The sequence below is a fragment of the Battus philenor genome, unplaced genomic scaffold (assembly GCF_028537555.1).
Source record: "Battus philenor isolate CCGP_79_NKW_IND1 unplaced genomic scaffold, ilBatPhil1.0.hap1 SCAF_29, whole genome shotgun sequence".
NCBI classification, from domain to species: domain Eukaryota; kingdom Metazoa; phylum Arthropoda; class Insecta; order Lepidoptera; family Papilionidae; genus Battus; species Battus philenor.
Genome location: NW_027181692.1, coordinates 2589238 through 2608012, shown reverse-complemented (window position 1 = coordinate 2608012; position 18775 = coordinate 2589238). Strand labels below are relative to the sequence as shown.

Genomic DNA, 18775 nt, shown 5'->3' with positions numbered 1-18775 from the left:
TGTAGTGCGGGAGAGTAGATGCGACACTAACTGTAGTGCGGGAGAGTTTATGTGACACTAACTGTAGTGCGGGAGAGTAGACGCGACACTAACTGTAGTGCGGGAGAGTAGATGTGACACTAACTGTAGTGCGGGAGAGTATATGTGACACTAACTGTAGTGCGGGAGAGTAGATGCGACACTAACTGTAGTGCGGGAGAGTATACGTGACACTAACTGTAGTGCGGGAGAGTAGATGTGACACTAACTGTAGTGCGGGAGAGTATATGTGAAGGACTAAAATATTGGACTTTTCAGCTCATAATTGCCCACTGCAAGGTATAGACCTCAGTCAATAATATCCATGGAGGGATACACCATAATCGCCAAGGTTGCTGACAGTTTGGCGATCGCAGTGTGGTATTATGGTATTCAGATGACATTGCGGCCAATCATATGCAAACTTGTTTGTGAGCAGTGGCAATCCTATATAATTAATGAACAAAGTGTGAACTATATAAGAATGTATCCTGAGAATCAAACCCGCGTGGTACTATCGCAATCTCAGTCCTCAACCGCTAGGCAACTACTGCTCAATGGAGGCATTGTAAGCAAAAAAAAATGAAAAAGCTCAGGAACAAAATACGACTTGCGATGTGTATTTTCTATGTATGAACTTGTTCGATTCTTTACCAATATAAATACGCATACTGTGGATAAACGACATATGTATGTCTTAAGTAAGAAAAGGACCAATATTTAGCCCCTTCCGCACATGCAGTGGTAGTCGTGCAATAAAATGCACCAAACACAGAGTCCATTAGCACTAATCGGTGTAACATAACTCCTGAAGATGCTCCGTGGAGGGGTGAAACACGTGTTGAGTAATTTGGCGGTGGCGGTTGTGTGATTCGCATTGTTTGCCGCATACGCATTTATCAGCGGGCTGGCGGGCGGTGCATTTTATTGCACGACTACCACTGCATGTGCGGAAGTGGCTAAATATTGGTCCTTTTCTTACTTAGGATGGAATTCCGCGAGGTAACGCCTGATTCCATTAAATATATGTATGTCTGTTACAAAAAAAAGTCTGAGAATCTCTGCTACAGATGTCCCGTTAAAATATATTAGTATTGAAATATCAAGTACGATTTCATAAAAACCGTTGGTTCTAAATATCATTACGCAACTTTAATTTTATTTTACAAGTTGTAGCAATAGTTATAAAATTCTGTTAATGCGCATTTCATGTATGAACTGCGTAAGTTTATAACATAAACAAACTTTTCGCAATTAAAACATTAAAAACTGGGATCGTAAATTTCGCGTCCGTTTTACTCGGCCATCGAGAAATAAACTAACTAGCTGAGTTAACCTCAATACCAAATGTCAGAATTATTGCTATAAAAATCTTCGCGCCATTTCGGCCTATTTTGAATTTCGAACAGGGTTGCCAATACGTGAAAATAATTTAATAATTCAATAATTGTTTTTTTTTTATTAAATTATTCTTCTTCCCTTCACCTATGCCTCACGCCGCGTCTCAAGAGTCATCACTCAAGAACCTTTCTTTTCCTTTCCCATGGCCACTTCAGACAAACAACTTTTGGCGCTATATCGTTGTTCTTGCTTCTTTTACTGACATTCCCATTTCTGATTCGATCTCGCAACGAAACACCGAGCAAAGTCCACTTAATTGTTCTCTGGGCGATCTTGGACCTTTTATTAATAAAAAAAATTACACCAATACCTCGCTTTGCGTCGTCTCGTTTTGCGTTTTTTTTTTCGAAGTTGCGTCGCTGATTAATTAGCACTAATTTTCACTGTGCGTCGTTAGATTCTCGAGGTTGCGTTGTTTTGGGTTCGTATCTATGAGAACTCCTCGTACTCCTATCTATTGTGGGACAAGGACTTTATTTTTATTTAATAATTTATTCATGTAATAATTTTATTTTCGCGCTCTTCTATCGCTCCTCTTATGATCTATCATTCTTCTATTTTCTTTCTTTCTACAATTCTTCTTTCTTTCCTTTTCATATCCATTTCTTCTCCTAATAACTTAACTATTACAATATCTTTGTTTTTATTCTATATCACATTTTTGATCTATTCTAGGTATACATTTTTAAATGTATTATTTTATTTACTTATTTATTTAATTGCATATTTTCAAACTTTTATTATACAATTTTTAATTTTAACTCAACTATTGTTTCTTTTTATCACGTTTTCCGCAATCGTTCTGCACATTTTTAGGAACTTTGGTGTTTCTTCCTTGTCTTTGATTAGCGAGGCGGTTTGGTAAGTAAGCGACAATGTAGTCCACATAATGCATGGAGTTGAAGGAGGTTGATGCTTGAAGGTTCTGGAGTGCACACCACAGATTACTTAGCACAGTGAAGTTTATTAACTTTCTTTTAGAAAATAGATGAGGGCTATGTTCAACAGTATATGTCTTGTTACATATATGATAAGATTTCATAGTGTTTAAGTCTTATTGTGACCATAATAAACAATCGCCATTACAACGTTGATAAATCAAAATGGAGGCAAGACTTCAATCTGCAAAATCATTTAACCGCTTCCGACTCGAGTTCCGTCGAAATAGATTTCGCTGTGCCGACACCGTACTGACTAAATTTCTATTGATTCTACAGCAATTCTCACTTACTTCTATTCTTTGCATTCCATCACAAATTAAATGTAGGAGCATGTATATGAAACTATAAAGGAACCTAAATAACTAAGTTTCATTGTCTATCTAATAATAATATATCTATATGTTTCCTTTTTATTAAGGTTTTACTCGTATGTTAACATATAGAAATAGCTATATATGCAGCTAGCTATATATAGTACATAACGTACGTAACACAAAAGGAGAAAAGAATATGATATTTCAAATCGGATGTACTACCGTGGGGTCACACATGTTCATCAAAATAATATTTTGTTCAATGCTCGGCAAAATATGCTGCGTCAGCGGTTTGTAGGTTGTCAGTGTTGCCAAATGTAAAAGTCCTATATTAACTAATTTACTACATTGTCCTCTTAAAATTCTTTTTTTTTTTGGAATTTTTAACACAAGTCTTATTGGTCGTCATTTGTTTTTAATCTCATTTATTTTTGAATCTGCTCTGCTTCGCAAGATGTTATACTTGTGTAGAAGAAGCAGGAAGAACCTTCAAGAGAACACACTTTTTAATAATTTAATACCGATTTATACACATACACTATATTAGATATATCCTAAACAAAAACAAAATTATCAAGCAAGACATCATTGCCAAGGAATCTTGTCATTTAAATATTCGTGTATTAAATATAAGGCTTTTCAGTCAATTCACTTTTAATATGCGTTTTGAATTTTATTAACGGTAGTCCAATAATATTTTGCAGAATTCTATTAAAAAATCTGATTCAGTTTATTGCAAATGATTTAGACTTTCGCAGTTGAAACTTTGGTACAGTCAGTTTTTCACGATGCCTTGTAAAAAACTATGAACGATCCATAGTTTTTCGGATTTATTGTAATTATTGTAAATATACAAAATGTAATGATAAATTACGTTATAAGAATAATAATTATAGTGTTGTTTAAATAAAAATAATGTTTCTACTCTTTTTTGTTTTAAAAGATCATAATGTGTGACATGTCTTCTGTGGTTTATTTATTTATTTAAACATTTATTATATACAACTACGAACTTCATTCCGAAGTAATTTCCTATCTATCATTGGAGTGATGCAGAAATAAATAAATGAAAAGTAAGTGAACTTGATAAAGAAAGAAAAAGTAGGATATTCTTCTAGATCGTAGGTCGCTAGTATATAATTCACTCTGTACATTAATTATATAGGATTGCCACTGTTCTAACAAGTTTAAAAAGGATGAGCAGCAACGACCTCTGGGTACCATAATTCCACACTGTGATCACCAACCCTCCTATTAAGCGTGGCGATTATGCTATATGGGGGATATGCTATATATATGTGCAGAACCCTATGTTTTGCAATGGGCATCTTTCAGTGGAATGAGAGAGTGAAGTTACATTCTTGTTTTGTTATAAGGATTTACTGGAATTTGCATTTTATTAGTTCAAAAGAACATAAAAATTATCTTTACTAAAAAAGAAAAAAAATCGATGTATAAAATTTAAAAAAAAAACTTTTTTCAATATTGTACTAATAAACGTCCTGCGGCTGAAATGCCGATGATAATAGAATTGCAAGATTTATGTTTCATTGCTCCCTTTTCAATACCACTGACAACCCTTCCCTTTGTTGACATTCCTTGGACACGAACATAGCATTTCACTCCGACGTTTGCGATGCGCATAGTAAAGGTTTTCGAATAGTTTGACTGCGTCACTAATCCGTCCAAATATGACATAAATGCCTTCAAAGGGAATTTGAATAGGCTGTAGTGTTTTACTTACAAAGACAATCACTATTTTATTATTAAAAGTTACCAAAATTCTGCATTGAAATTTATTCATCATTTCTGTGAGCAAGAAGTTGTTAATGTTTCTGGTCAACTTGAAATTCGTTGATGTGCTTCTGGAATTTTTTTACATCGGGTTTTTTGTAAAACTTGGAGTAGCCAGGTCTTCAACGTGGCGTATTTATCTGTAACTGGTGGTTTATACAGGAAGTTATTAGTTTCAGATCTATTGATAGGTATCTATTGTAGAACGTAACGGTACTTCTGTTTATCTACTTTGAGCGTATCGACGACGGCTTCGTACTGTATGGAATATCCCTACAAAATGGCATTGGAAACGGAAACGTGGTCTTGTGGCATCTTCTTTGAGTTCAGGATATTCTTTAATTTCTTCCAAATTATTCTTGAAGACTCTGTGTTTGGCACTGGTCGGTGTAGCATGGCTCCTGGGGATGCCCCGTGGGGGGGTGGAGCACGTGTTGAGTGGTTTGGCGGTGACAGTTGTGTGATTCTCATTGTTTGCCGCATACGCATTTATCGGCAGGCTGGCGGGCGGTGCATTTTATTGCACGACTACCACTTCATGTGCGGAAGTGGCTAAATATTGGTCCTTTTCTTACTTATGATGGACTTCCGCGAGGTAACGCCTGATTCCATTAAATATTCTTGAAGTCATCAGGTCACCAATGTGGGATTCCCCTTTTCGATATGTCACAGACGATGACGTGATGTAACTCTTACATCAAAATTTAGGGCATTTATACAAATAACTTGTTTCAGTTAACCAGATTTATTATACAGGTTGTTCTGTTATTGGTGTAAAAGCTATAATGATGATTTAGACTATTTAAAATCTAAATCCTGTCAGCTGAAAGAGGTCCACTACACTGCATAGGGCTCTCCTAAAATCACCACGAAGACCAGTCTTGCACTGCTCCATTCAGGTATCTTCCACTAGCGGGGTCATACCCACACTACCAGATTACTATATAATAAAGATCATCATTCATCATTTATTCCAATGTCCCCAAGATGGGGAAGAGGGCGTCCACAGTACGTCGCCATCCCGAGCGGTCTTGAGCCTCGCGCTTTACTTCGCTCCACGTCATTCTAACTGCCTTCACTTCTGCAGTGATCGGTTTGCTTTGGGCAGCCACGTCTTCGCTTTTCTTGAGAATTCCATTCTAGGGCTTGCCTCGGTATGTGATCAGGATCGCTCCGGAGCGTGTGGCCTATCCAGTTCCACTTGCGGCGTTTGATCTGCTGGTCGATCGGCATCTCACTGCAGCGTTTCCAGAGGTCTACGCTGGAGATTTTCTCAGGCCAGTTTCTCAGACATAATAAAGTTAATTGTTGTTTATTATTTGTCCCTTCACACTTTATAATCGCCTGAAGTAATAGGCCGGTCGAAATTGAAAATTCAAAAATAACAAAATTCTTGTAGTATTCCCACACGGTGAATTTTAACGTATAAAACTTCACACTACAGTATATAATAACAGGTATTTCGTATATATTGTGATCTGTATTTAAACAAATACACAAACGACAGTATGATGTATTTACACTTAGATAATGCGCGCTTAGTCGTGTTAGACCTAACGATACACTTGTAGACCAGGGGTCCGCAACCTTTTAAGTTGGAAGAGCCAAAATTACAATTTGCAAAATTCAAAAGTTTTCTAAGAGTCACAAAAATTATTCCGTACTTTTGATATATTGATGACATTGATGACCCATGTCACGGAGGAGAGGTAGAGGTGATAAGCGAGTATAATATGCTGAGAGATAGAACTGGTACCCAATACTCTTTAGATGATTCAGAACTAATTTTTAATTTTTTTTTTATAAAATAATTAATATTTATATGGAACTAAAGAGCCGCATTTTTGTAACCAAAGAACCGCATGTGACTTGCGAATCCAGGTTGTCAACCCCTGCCTTAGACAGTGTCCAACATCTGATAAGTTTTTCACAATTTTTAACTCATCATTTTAACTCAATTCTTGTTTCTTTTTATCACGTTTTCCGCAATCGTTCTGCATATTTTTAAGAACTTTGATCTTGCTTCCTCGTCGTTGATTAGCGTGGCGAATTGGTAAAATGAAACGATAATGCAGGCCATATAACGCATGTAATTGACGGAGGTTGATACTTGAAGGTTCTGGAGTGCATACCACAGATCGCTTAGCGCAGTGTAATTTTTTAACTTTGTTTTCGAAAATAGTGGTGGGCTATGTTAAACAGTAGATGTCCCTTTCATATCCATTTTCCATTTTATACAATACCATTTTTTCTTCTCCTCATACCTTAACTATTACTACTTCTTTTCATAATTATTTCAGCCATAAGAAACCCACGGAAATAGGCTTCCCCCAAAGATATCTATGGAAGGAATTAAAATAATCGCCTCGATAATCGTAGTGTGGTATTATGATATACAGAAGGCTTTGCTGTTGATTCTCTGGAAGCTTTTTTGTGAGCTGTGGTAATCCTGTATATTAAATGCACGTGTGAATTTCATAACACTACCCCGGGAATTGAACTCGCGATCTACAATCGCTAGTCTCTTTCCCCTACTCCCAATGAAGTACACCAAATAATATGGAATATAATACAGTAATACCCCGCTTTACGCGACCCCGTTATACGCGGTTTCACTATAACGCGAATTGCAAATTTCGCGCTCAAATGCCTCGAATTACGCGAAAGATTGCGTATAAATATAATGAGTCATCAACTTCACTATGGTGTCTTGACCATCTGTCAAACAATTAAAAACAGTGTTGGGTGTTATGAACGTATTTTACAAGAACGTAAACAAAACGCTACCCAAAAGACAATAGATGTATTTTTCCGTAAAAAATAAGAGTATGTATTGCATAAAGTGTTCCTAGAATTAAAGTGATTGATTAAAATGATTTGTTTTTTTTTTTTTGTAATAATTTTTGACTATGTTTAATCATAAACCTCGTTATACGCGAATTTCACTTAACGCGATTTTTTTGGAACGTATCCTTCGCGTAAAGCGAGGTATTACTGTTTAAACAAGCACCATTATTCAGCCAAAAAAACATTGAAATAATAGTTTTGAGAGTTACTATTTATTTTTTTAATTATCTCTGCAAACATTCGTGTTGACACTGGCAGCCCTGGCTCGCAAGGCCGTATTTTCCCGTCGACGACGTCGTCACGCGAACTGTCGTGGCCCGAGTTGTTTTGGAAATGCGCGTTATAATCTGTTTCGCTTATTATTACTGTAAGTTTTTATAATCCAGGGGATGCCAACCTGCGGGTCGCTAGTTCCGTGAATTATTTTCGGCTTAGATTATTTGTCGAATTATTTCTAAACCGGTGTTGCCACCATCACCTTAATTATATCGTCGTTTCGTTACTCACGTGAAACATTTTATTCCTCTTTAAAATAGCCATCAATATTATCCAATAAATTTTAAATAATTATTATAAATGTGTTTAATTTTCAATATTTTATTTAGACATATGATTTGTTATAATGTTTATAAATTGACACTAATAATTATTTTTATAACTTTTTAAAGTACCTTTTAAATACATATTTAATTGCAGCTCGCGGGAGTTTTTATATTTTGAAATGTGCCATGAAAGCGCTTGGCCACCCCTGGTTATTTCACTAATTAGAATATAAAACGATATTAGCTTGAGGAAGTTTAACAGAAGATTAAAATAATACGACTTATTTGATAATAATCATTACATTTATTTATTATACGTTTTATGAAAATAAAACAAAAATACTTTAAAACAATTGACGATGTTGTCGTATTCCAATTTTTTTACAGATAATCATTGCATGGATTGAAAACGATATATATTTCAATAGACGGGTGTTTTATACAAATTATAATGTTTAATAGATTCAGGCGTTACCTTGAGAAAGTCCATCCAAACTAAGAAAGGGACTAATATATAGCTACTTCCGCTATGCAGCAGTAGTCGTGCAATGAAGTGCACCGTTCACTCAGAGTGAATTAGCGGTGTTGGTTGTGTTTCGCATTGTTTGTTTGTCAGTCTTCTCATTTCTGATTCGGTCACGTATATAAATACTTATCTAATGGATTCAGGCGTTACTTTGCGGAAGTCCATCCTAAATAAAGGACACCGAGACTCGGTGTTTGGTGCTAATCAGCGTAACAATACTCCTGAGGACGTGGAGGAGTGAAACACGTGTTGAGTGATTTAATGGTGGTGGTTGTTTAATTCGCATTGTTTGCTGCATGCGCATTTATCAGCGGGCTGACGGGCGGTGTACTTTGTTGCACGACTACTGCTGCATAGCGGAAGTAGCTATATATTAGTCTTAATAGTGTTTGGCCGAGAGATACTCGACGACCAGGAGTTAGTTGACACGGCATGGGTAAGCCCTTCACTTGGTACACAGACGACAATGTTGAGGTCGCGAAATTATACATACAATACACTACAATTATACATGCAATAGCAATACTATATAATTAAAGCAGAAAATGTGAACTATTCAAATTTGCATCCAGAATTGAACCGCAACATGCGAACGCAAGTCTCAATTCTCTACCACTGGTCTAACCTTAAATATGCTTACATATTGCTTTCTTATTTTATCTAATAATTTGTACTTATGTTAATTTGCAATAATTATAATAATAAACTATATTTTATATTAAAATTCATTCGTTTCGTTATTGTGAATCATTCGTGCGGTAATTGGGACGCAATATTTTAGCGCCTTAATAACTGTCAAAGGTCACGCGGGAAACGACGCCATTTTCTAATTGTCTGACCTACCACAGAGTATATTGTATTGATGGTTATATTTTTTAAAACTTTTTTTTGTTCCAAATGTGAATGAAGTTATATATTCACACGTAATTAGTTTAAAAAGAATAATTCACATGATGATGTCGATATAATATAATGAATAGTTTTAATTTAATTATTTATTTATAACTAAACCTTCAAAGAAATATACTCGACATTTAATAAATAAAGTAATGTTATATTTTAAAATTTTTTATTGTGACTTGTTATTTTTTAAAAGTATTTTATATTATTTTTTATTGTTCATTTTTTAATAGTCTATGACCAATTTATGTTTTTTTATTAACCCCGTTATTACAGCCTCTCGTTCCTGTATCGTTTTAAATGTCTTTATTTCTATAATTTTTACTACATAATGGTCTTTTATACTTCTCAATTTCAATCATTCCTTCTCTTCTTTCATTCTTCACCATATCGATCAATCTGTGTTAACGAAAATGATTCGCGGCACAGAATCAGAAAGTTATCAACATAGTCCAGCAGATTGGAAAGTTGATGATGCAGTGAACAGACCATATTGCTGGTAAAATATATAGCTGCAGTGACCTTAAAATTCTGGGGATCACGGACCCCCAAATGTAGCGTTGGACATAGATAGAATAATGACCTTATAAAGGTCATCAGAAAATATTGTATGCGTAACACTACCGGCCTCTTTGGAAATCTATGAAGACACCTTTGACAAGATAAAGATACAATTAGTTTATGCAACATTTGAACTTTTAACAGAACACTTATTGATAGTCAACTTATAATCTATTTATTTTTATAATCTATTTTATCTTTGACTTTAATAAGTGTTATAGTTGTGGAGAAGAAGCAGGAAGAAACTCCACTGCAACACATATTTTAACAAAGTGTAACACAGATTTTTATACACACACTTTATTAGATATAGTCTAAATGAAATCAAAATAATCAAGCGACATCACTGCCAAGAATTATTCAAAGATTCGTTTAAAAATAATAAGTCTATCTGTCAATTTATTTTAAAAATGCGTTTTGAATGTTGTAAATGGTTGTCCAATAACATTTTCCAGAATTTTATTAAAGAATCTGATTCCGTTTATTACAAACGAATTAGAGATTTTTTTGAACACAAAATTTTGGTACAGCTAGTTTTTCGTGATGTCTTGTAAATACACTATAGACATCTCCTATTTTTTGGAATTTATTGTGATTATTGTAAAGGTCCTGCGGAGAATATACTACGCTGAAATGATTATTATGATGATGAAGAAAAAGAGACACCAACTCCTTCATCATTGAAAGATTGATTTAAACATAAGTATCTTTCTTCTGTTACAGGAATGTCCTGAAGGCGTCGTCCACGAAGAGTCCTTTAAGGATATCTACGCAAAATTCTTTCCACATGGAAGTGAGTAAATTGCTTATAAAGTAAAAGTCATCTCTATATTTTTACACTTTTTATAATTTGTTTAATGACGGATTTAATATTTCTCTACCAGTCAATCCAACGGGATGCTGAGATAGTAAAAATAAAAAATATATATGATAATTATACTTATAATATAATTAATAACAAATACATACTTAAACAGGTGAATATAATATATACATGAATTACATATACATACTCTAGGATCAAAAATTAAAATGAAATTATTATTTAAAACTCTCGGGCATAAGAACGCAGGTATTTTTTTTCTATGTTGGTAGAACCGTCTATAATATTTGCCAAGAGTGTATTTGTCAAAAAATGGAATTTTATTTAGCTAAACCTAAACCATTTTGATATATTTTGTCTCGATTGGTCGATGTCCTTCTACAAAGATTTTTTCAAATTAGAAGCGATTTTAACAACGTTATCTGTTTACCAAGTGGATGAACGTCCCAAAGCGCTTGCATCTCTATGCTCTCTAGTCTCTAGAAGCTGGAGGCCCTAGGGTCTGCACAATGTGACCTGTTCACTGGCACATGCGCATCCATTGGACTAATTTCATTCGTTTACTGATCTCCTGATTTCAGTGTGCGTTTGATGATTTATATTAATATTATCATTTCAGCCGTAGTAATTCCATTTCTGGACATACACCCCTCCCCCCTATGCAAAAAGACCGATAGGAAGCAGTCTACATCCAGCGTCTTCCGATCCTAATGAGGTCGCCTGTCTGCCCTATCCTGAATCTTAAAGCCTGTGCGGTATTTCTGCGCGCTATGTGACCTGACCTTTTTCACTATAACTTGCCAATCCGATAGTTTATTCTCGATTTCTATAAAGAACTAGCTCTCCGTCATCTGCTAGAAGTATATTCTTGGCAATTTCGGCTGCTTCTCGAAGGCAATCAGAGCATCCTAAAAGAAACCAAGGAGTAGATCACCAACCTGATGGGCGGACTCTTTTAGAGTGGTGACCGGCTTCATAATAAAGGAAACACTCTAAAAAGTAGGTAATAGAAACCCGTGGAGGTGGTACGTCGAATCTTCGACCAAGGCTTTCCAGGAAGAGTGTGACCTTCAGCAATGAAGATAAGCGACCAGTATCTAAATCGAGCGATGCCCAGCATGCCATATTGATGATAAAAAAAAACATTCTCAAGTGCTTCAATTATAAATCGATATGTTCAATTGTAATGATATATTATCGTTGCCAGATTCGGCACTCTACGCCCACTACGTGTTCAAAGCATTCGACGTGAATTGCAGCGGCGCTATCAGCTTCAGAGTGAGTATGACAATTTCTTACACTATCTCATTACGTTCTCAATTTACGCGTTCGATTTTTAAATTTATTCATCATGATTACGGCGTTAAAATTGATTTGTAGTCAGAAATTATAATATAGACCATGTTTTAATTTAAACAATAGATATAACAGCTGAACAAGGTTCAAAGTTCACCGACGTAAAATGGTGACCACAATCTGGTAGTGGTGTGGATAGGTCCACCACTAGATGAACTGACAACATAGTTAATAGTCCTTTCGACTCCTTGCAGTAATCATCTATCGGCTAAAATGTTGATGATGGTGAAGGTCCTGTAATCTAGTCCAACGAGGAAAATTAAATCATAGTTTGTGTATTAAGGAACATAATTAGACTATGCAAAAAGTACCTGTCCTTCAGACGATAGGAGTTAAGGAGATACTCCAAAAATGGAGCGGATAAGGAAACAGTTCCATTGTCCATTGTCCAGCTGTGAACGTTCTGCAACTGCAACGATGGGTAATGATATCTAAATTGAACAATGTGTGCTGACCCTTCTTTGTGAACATAAACTGTCATAATATATCTATCTAGTTATCTGATCTTTTAGGCGCTTTATATATATGTGTGTGTGTGCGTGCGTGTGTGCGTGTGCGTATGCGTGCGTGCGTATGCGTGCGTGCGTATGCGTGCGTGCGTGTGAGTGTGTGTGTGTTTGTGTCTGTGTGTGTTATATGTTAAATTATATATCCCGGGAAGATTTTTCAAAAAAAAATTAATCAAATAAAGATGAACAGAATGGTCGCTCGAAAGAGATGATACACTTTTTATAGTATTCGTTAAACATAGTTAGAATAAATTTTCTAAGTTTTTGATGACAAATGTGTAGAAAATGTAAATTGACTCTTAAATATAAAGATATATAGATATAATTTGAACACACGCGCTGGAGAGTGATTATATCTTTCGCAAAGATATATATCTTTCTTGTCTTTAGTTCGCGAGCTACCCATCTCTAATTTAAACCTATAACAATGTCGCGATTTTTCTAAAGTAACTAATCCTATTCGAAGGTATAAATATTTGTTTTATTTCGTATATTTCTTTGTTTTACAAAGCTATGCAATGTATGTTCTCTAAATCCGTGCAAAATTCCAAAACTGGCAACACATTCATGACGCCATTACTCACATGCTTACATCGCGCGGTCATTTTTCAATGCTATGACGTATATCCGAACGAGCCAACGTTAGCACGGGCTGCCAACATTCCTTTTAAGAGAATGAAAACAGATTTTATTTACCATTTTTTTACACTAGGACGAAATGTGCAGAATTGTTTTTTGATATCCATGAATTTGAAATAAAAATTGAGACACTTTATGACCCCTGTAGTATAGCAGGACTGTCCCGTTAAAGACATGTATACGTCGCCTACATTTTGGGGCGACAACCCCCTATAGTACTAGATAAAAGCGTCGCTCTAGTTCCTTTCACCACTTCTTCTCCCGGAGCTATTGCCTTCCAAGCGGTAGTAGTTCAACTTCAAGTCGAAGTTCAAATCTCTTGGTCACCAATGTATCGAAATACTAAACGGTTTGTTATAGACATGTGATAGTCCAGACCGAAGGCCCTTCGTAAAGATCCTGAAATCTAGGCACTTCTTGAAGCGTCGAGACAATCTAAAAGCTAGGCGACCTCCCAATCCTGTGGAATATTATGAAGAGCCACGAGCAGACGCTCCCCCGGGAGCCCCTCAAGCTCGGTACCTTAAAAGAAGTCTAAGGCTTAGGGCGCAGAAGGTCTGCCTTCTACACCCTGCAGACTCCACTTGGGCAGATGTAAAAGTTGTAAAAAAACAATCACGTTTACAATATAACTCTGTAACAGTCTCTAAGAGTTTAGCTTTCCAAATTTGATTAAATATATAATACAGTATAGATCACAGCCGAAACACAGGAGTCAGCATTAGTTTTTTTTTATGGTCCCCGCTGTTAGGGACCTCTCGTTCCCCTATCTCGTGTGGGACAGGGACCTTTTATTTCTAGTAATTTTTTCATATTTTTTATTATTATCATTCTTCTCTTTCATGTATCATATTATCTGTCGTACTGTTTCTTTCATTCTACAATTTTCCCAGTCTTTCTCTTTCATTCCATTAGCCATACATCCATCCTCAACCACTACATTCTAGGTTTCCTTACTATTTTATTTTACAACATTACATTTATTGTTCAAATATTTAACACGTATTTCCTTTATAATTATCATCTTATATTATTCAGTCGGAATTAGTTGTCCAAATTTGTAGACATTCTTCGTGATTTTGTCGCCAAAAATTCCTTTATTTGGCGCACATAGATTTGATATTAAGATCGCGGATAACGGGCTCGTTAGTGTCGGAATATAGACCTTGAGATTCCAGCATCAGCAACCATCACCTCAGCACATTTCGACGACATCCTTCGCCTTCAAGTTCCACGTTATCGTTCCCTAGCTGAATATGTAAAAGACCTAGGAATTGGCCAGTTTTATTTTTGTTATTTCTCGTGATGTTCCATTCTTCCCATTTTTTGGACAGCTGCGACAAACATATATAACTCTCTTTTATTATTTTGTTTATAAATAAATAATACTTATTTTAAATGTAGTTACCGTTTGAAAATGTTGCGTACATCTGAATAATCTGAAAGGTAAATTTGCGTAATATCGATTTATCATGAATAACTTAGATAATGGCTGTTGGCGACTGGCTCTCATTTAGAACCTGTTTACGTTTTTATTTGTTTTTAATACTTTTTATATTGACATTCGTGTCGCTTTGCGGTTTTTACATGTTCGTTTGTTCTGTCAGTCTATTCGTACGTATTATTTTACTGGTAATTTTCATTTATTTATTCCATATTTAGTCTAATCGCATGCTAATGGCAATTTAAAAAAATACTCAATTGTATTAGCTTCATTAAAAATACGCAATTTTCATTTTATCGACTGCAATCGGCTCACTTGATTTCTCCAAGCCTCTATCACAGAGTACGTGCTGTATAAATACGATCTAAAACGAGACTGTTATAAAATTTCCCCTCTTATATCATAGATAAAATATGCAATAGACGTAACTTTTTAAAAACTATTTAAAAAAAGGTCAAAGTAATTTTGCAAAGTCGATTTTCTTTAAGCCATCGATACTGGCCATCATGATGGCGCATTATTAAAATAAATAAAAGTTAGGTTGAAGAATATCATAATGGCGCCAAACTTTTAGCACAGATTATATCATTTTTACTAAAAGTTTTTCATTGTTCTCTTATATCATGAAGAAATTGTCATAAAATAGTTGGTTAAATAAAATTTATTATGATGAACGGTCGTAGCGCTGCCCATATTCCACTACTTCTTGGGATCATGTTGTCGTTCCCCCTAGTGATCCCACTAATTTCACTTCTTTAATAGAAAATATTAAAGAAAAATGTAAATGCTTCAAAAAGGTGTAATAGCTGTCAATTTATGTCAAATACCAGCGCATTATTTTTCGTTCATAACCAAATCTTTTATCACACAGACCGTTCGATTGTGAAATGATTTACCGCTGAATATATAAGACGTGCTAATTCACTACCTATTTTTTAATAAAATGGTTACATATATTTGCTAAACTTATAATTATTTATCTGTTAATTCATTTATTATTTTTCCTGTTTCTTTATTCTTCCCGAGGCAAGTGCGATCCAAAAAAGTTTGATGTTTTTATTGATTATCGTATTATATTTATAATATGTATTATTCCTTATTTTTTTTAAATATATATGTATGTTATATAGATATATATATGTATATTCTGTACACGTTAACTACCTATTACTTATACTTTTATTTTTTCCATACTATGGTTGTCTGTAAGAGATTGCCTCGTGTGATAAGACCGCCCATTGTACTCTTTTGTTTATTATGAAACTATTTAAATGTATCCTAGCATGTACAATAAAGAATATTAAATGAAAAATATTATTTACTGTACCACCGTTTTTAAAAATCAATTATTTTCAAAAATAATCAATAACGTAATGATAATATACTAAGAAAAAACGTTTTCAAAACTCGTATTACTACATATTAAAATTAATTATTATTTACATTATTCTGCAGACTGTACTGCCAGAAGTTACTGGCATGTTGCATTACAAATAAAAATTACTTAACATATATACAAATAATCTATTTATATACACAGGGTGATTGGCTATAAGTGCAAAGGCTTTATAGGAGTCCCGCGTTCGAAGGACTCCGAGTTTATTCCGAGTGCCGGTTAAGCATTAAGGCTAGCGAGGACTCAATGGCCTCGCTTATCAAGGAAGACCAGACATGTCGTGTGTTCCTTAAGTTGTGTAAGAGAAACGCTGTGCAAATAATAAATAGAAATAAAAGTTAAAATGTAAGAAAACTGTAAATAAAATAAAAATAAATGTAAGCAATAATAATATGTTCACAAATTAAATACTGTAAAATAAAATAAAAATCAAAATTGTAAAAACTAAGGAATGATGTGATGGATTAAAAGTATCAGAAAAGAGAGAAAATGGAATGAAAGTGTATGATAGAATAAATGTGGAAAAGTAAGTAAAAGAATGAAAGATCTTCAAATGCATGGAAGAAGAGCGCGAAAATAAAAATATAAAGTAAAAAAAATATTAAAAGAAATAAAAGTCCCTAACCCAAAAATAAGTTAATAAAATACTTTAAAAAGCCATAAAAAAGGCTTTTAAGGTTGAAATCATACCTGATTTGCGGTTAGTGAATATATGATACACCCTATCCAAAAACGAATGATTTTATTATAGAAGTAATAAATAGTGATTTTTTTTACCTGTAAACTGTGTGAGTGTGCTGTGTGGTGAATCGGTAGGAAAATACATCACATATCCTAGAGTACACTGATCAACATAGATCGTGCCGGCGTGAAGGCATCGAGAACATATGAATTGTATTAAATCAATTCTCTCTCGAATCTGACGTGAAACGGTCAATGTGTAAACATTCATGTGTATATATTTACAAAAGCTTTATAATTCAACGCCCGTAGTGAACAGTTGTGTTGTTATTTATACAAAACAATGTATACATATTTGTTTAGTGCCATATGCACACAAGGCGCACAGTAAATTTGGATTTGTACAATGTAATAATGGATTTGAACACCACCTTTGTTCTTCAACATACGAATACATAGCTAAGGTAACGGGATGTCTCTGGATGTAGAAACATCAAGATCTAACCCTAGGCATTGCAATGGGAGACTGTCAGATGATATGATGATGAGATGGTTCCACATGGAACACCGAAACTATGAATTTTATTATCATCATAATTATTTCAGCAATAGAATAGAACGAGTTCGGCTACCCTCATGTATTTCCAAAAGGACCTGCAAGAAGATTCTTAATGACTTGGAATGTCATGAACTCCGTCTCTTCCGATGACGACCCTGTCAGCAGAGAATAATGTACCTTCACCATAAATACTGTCTTCTGAGTCACGGATGTTAAAGTGGGAGCCCTAAACTCCTACTAATTTTAAAGATTCTCAAGCGGATGATCGATCGACGTGGTGTCCAACCATCTTGACAGCATCACAAGGCTTTTTGGATTGCGTCAACAACGCATACTCTTAAATATTTAATGGAATCAGGCGTTACCATGCGGAAATCCATCCTAAGTAAGAAAAGGATCAATATTTAGCCACTTCCGCACATGCAGTGGTAGTCGTGCAACAAAACAAAACAAATGCGCATGCGGCAAACATTGCGAACTACACAACTGCTGCCGTCAAATCATTCAACACGTGTTTCACCCCTCCACGGAGGATGTCACACCGATTAGTCTAGAGTCTAGAGTCTCACTCTGTGTTTGGCACATATCAGCGGGCTGGCGGGCGGTGCACTTTGTTGCACGACTATCACTGCATGTGCGGAAGTGGCTAAATATTGGTTCTTTTCTTACTAACTCATACTCTGACGAGATATCTAAAATAACACAGTTCGAGGAACTGCAGGTGGTCTTCTGGAAAAACCGCGGTCCTTCAGCACAGAAGACGATCACCGAGAGTGTATTCGTAGAAAATACACAAAAGGCGTCTACTTGGCATTTTTCAGTTACTTAACCCTTCTTTGCATGATTTTTACTATTCTTTTAAAATAAATCAGGGTGATGTAATTAATGCTCTAGATTAAAGGAAAAATATTAAAAAAAATCCTAGTGTGAATAAAAATATGTATTATGTAAAAAACAATATGATGGAAATTTACATCATCATGCAGTTTCACATATTTAGCCCGGTACTAAATAAATAAAAAAAAGTTGTTTACTTAGTCTTCTTTTTTTAGTGATAATTCTAAAACAATAATTATTTTATTTAAGCACCAATTGACGCCACATTTATTACACGAAATTGTAGAATAGCCTTTACATTTGGGAAATTTGCACCGGGGTGACCCACCTACTTTTGGTCAATGTTCAGCACCATCTTTTCTTATGTCTTTTGGAGGTGGTGAAGCTGGAGAACCTTTTCTTTTTTTGATTGTAATTCTTCTTCTAGTACACTGGTACTAGGACGCCCTCTTTTAGCTGCTTTGGTGGTTCCTTTGTTGCATAGCACAAAGGACAATCATTTCTGAATTGGCCCATTGTAAGCAGACTCTTTTTAGGTTCATCACTTTCTTGAGTATTTTTTTATAAACAATCCAAGAGTTTATATTAGCAAGATCAAATAGATGAAAAAAATACGCAAATACCACTATTTAGACCCCATTTTTATATGATTTCTGCCCAAAAAGCTATCCATGAGATCTACTCCTC

At 35.0% G+C, this 18775-nt stretch overlaps 1 protein-coding gene across 1 annotated transcript in view; it reads left to right on the top strand.

The window, feature by feature from the left end:
• The window catches only part of LOC137926165 (A-type potassium channel modulatory protein KCNIP1), a 59519-nt gene that overhangs the window by 29210 nt on the left and 11534 nt on the right, over positions 1-18775 (top strand). The window contains exons 2-3 of the mRNA XM_068769725.1: positions 10568-10637; positions 11875-11945. Coding sequence (XP_068625826.1) covers positions 10568-10637; positions 11875-11945 — 141 coding nt within the window. The remainder of the gene's footprint in view (positions 1-10567; positions 10638-11874; positions 11946-18775) is intronic.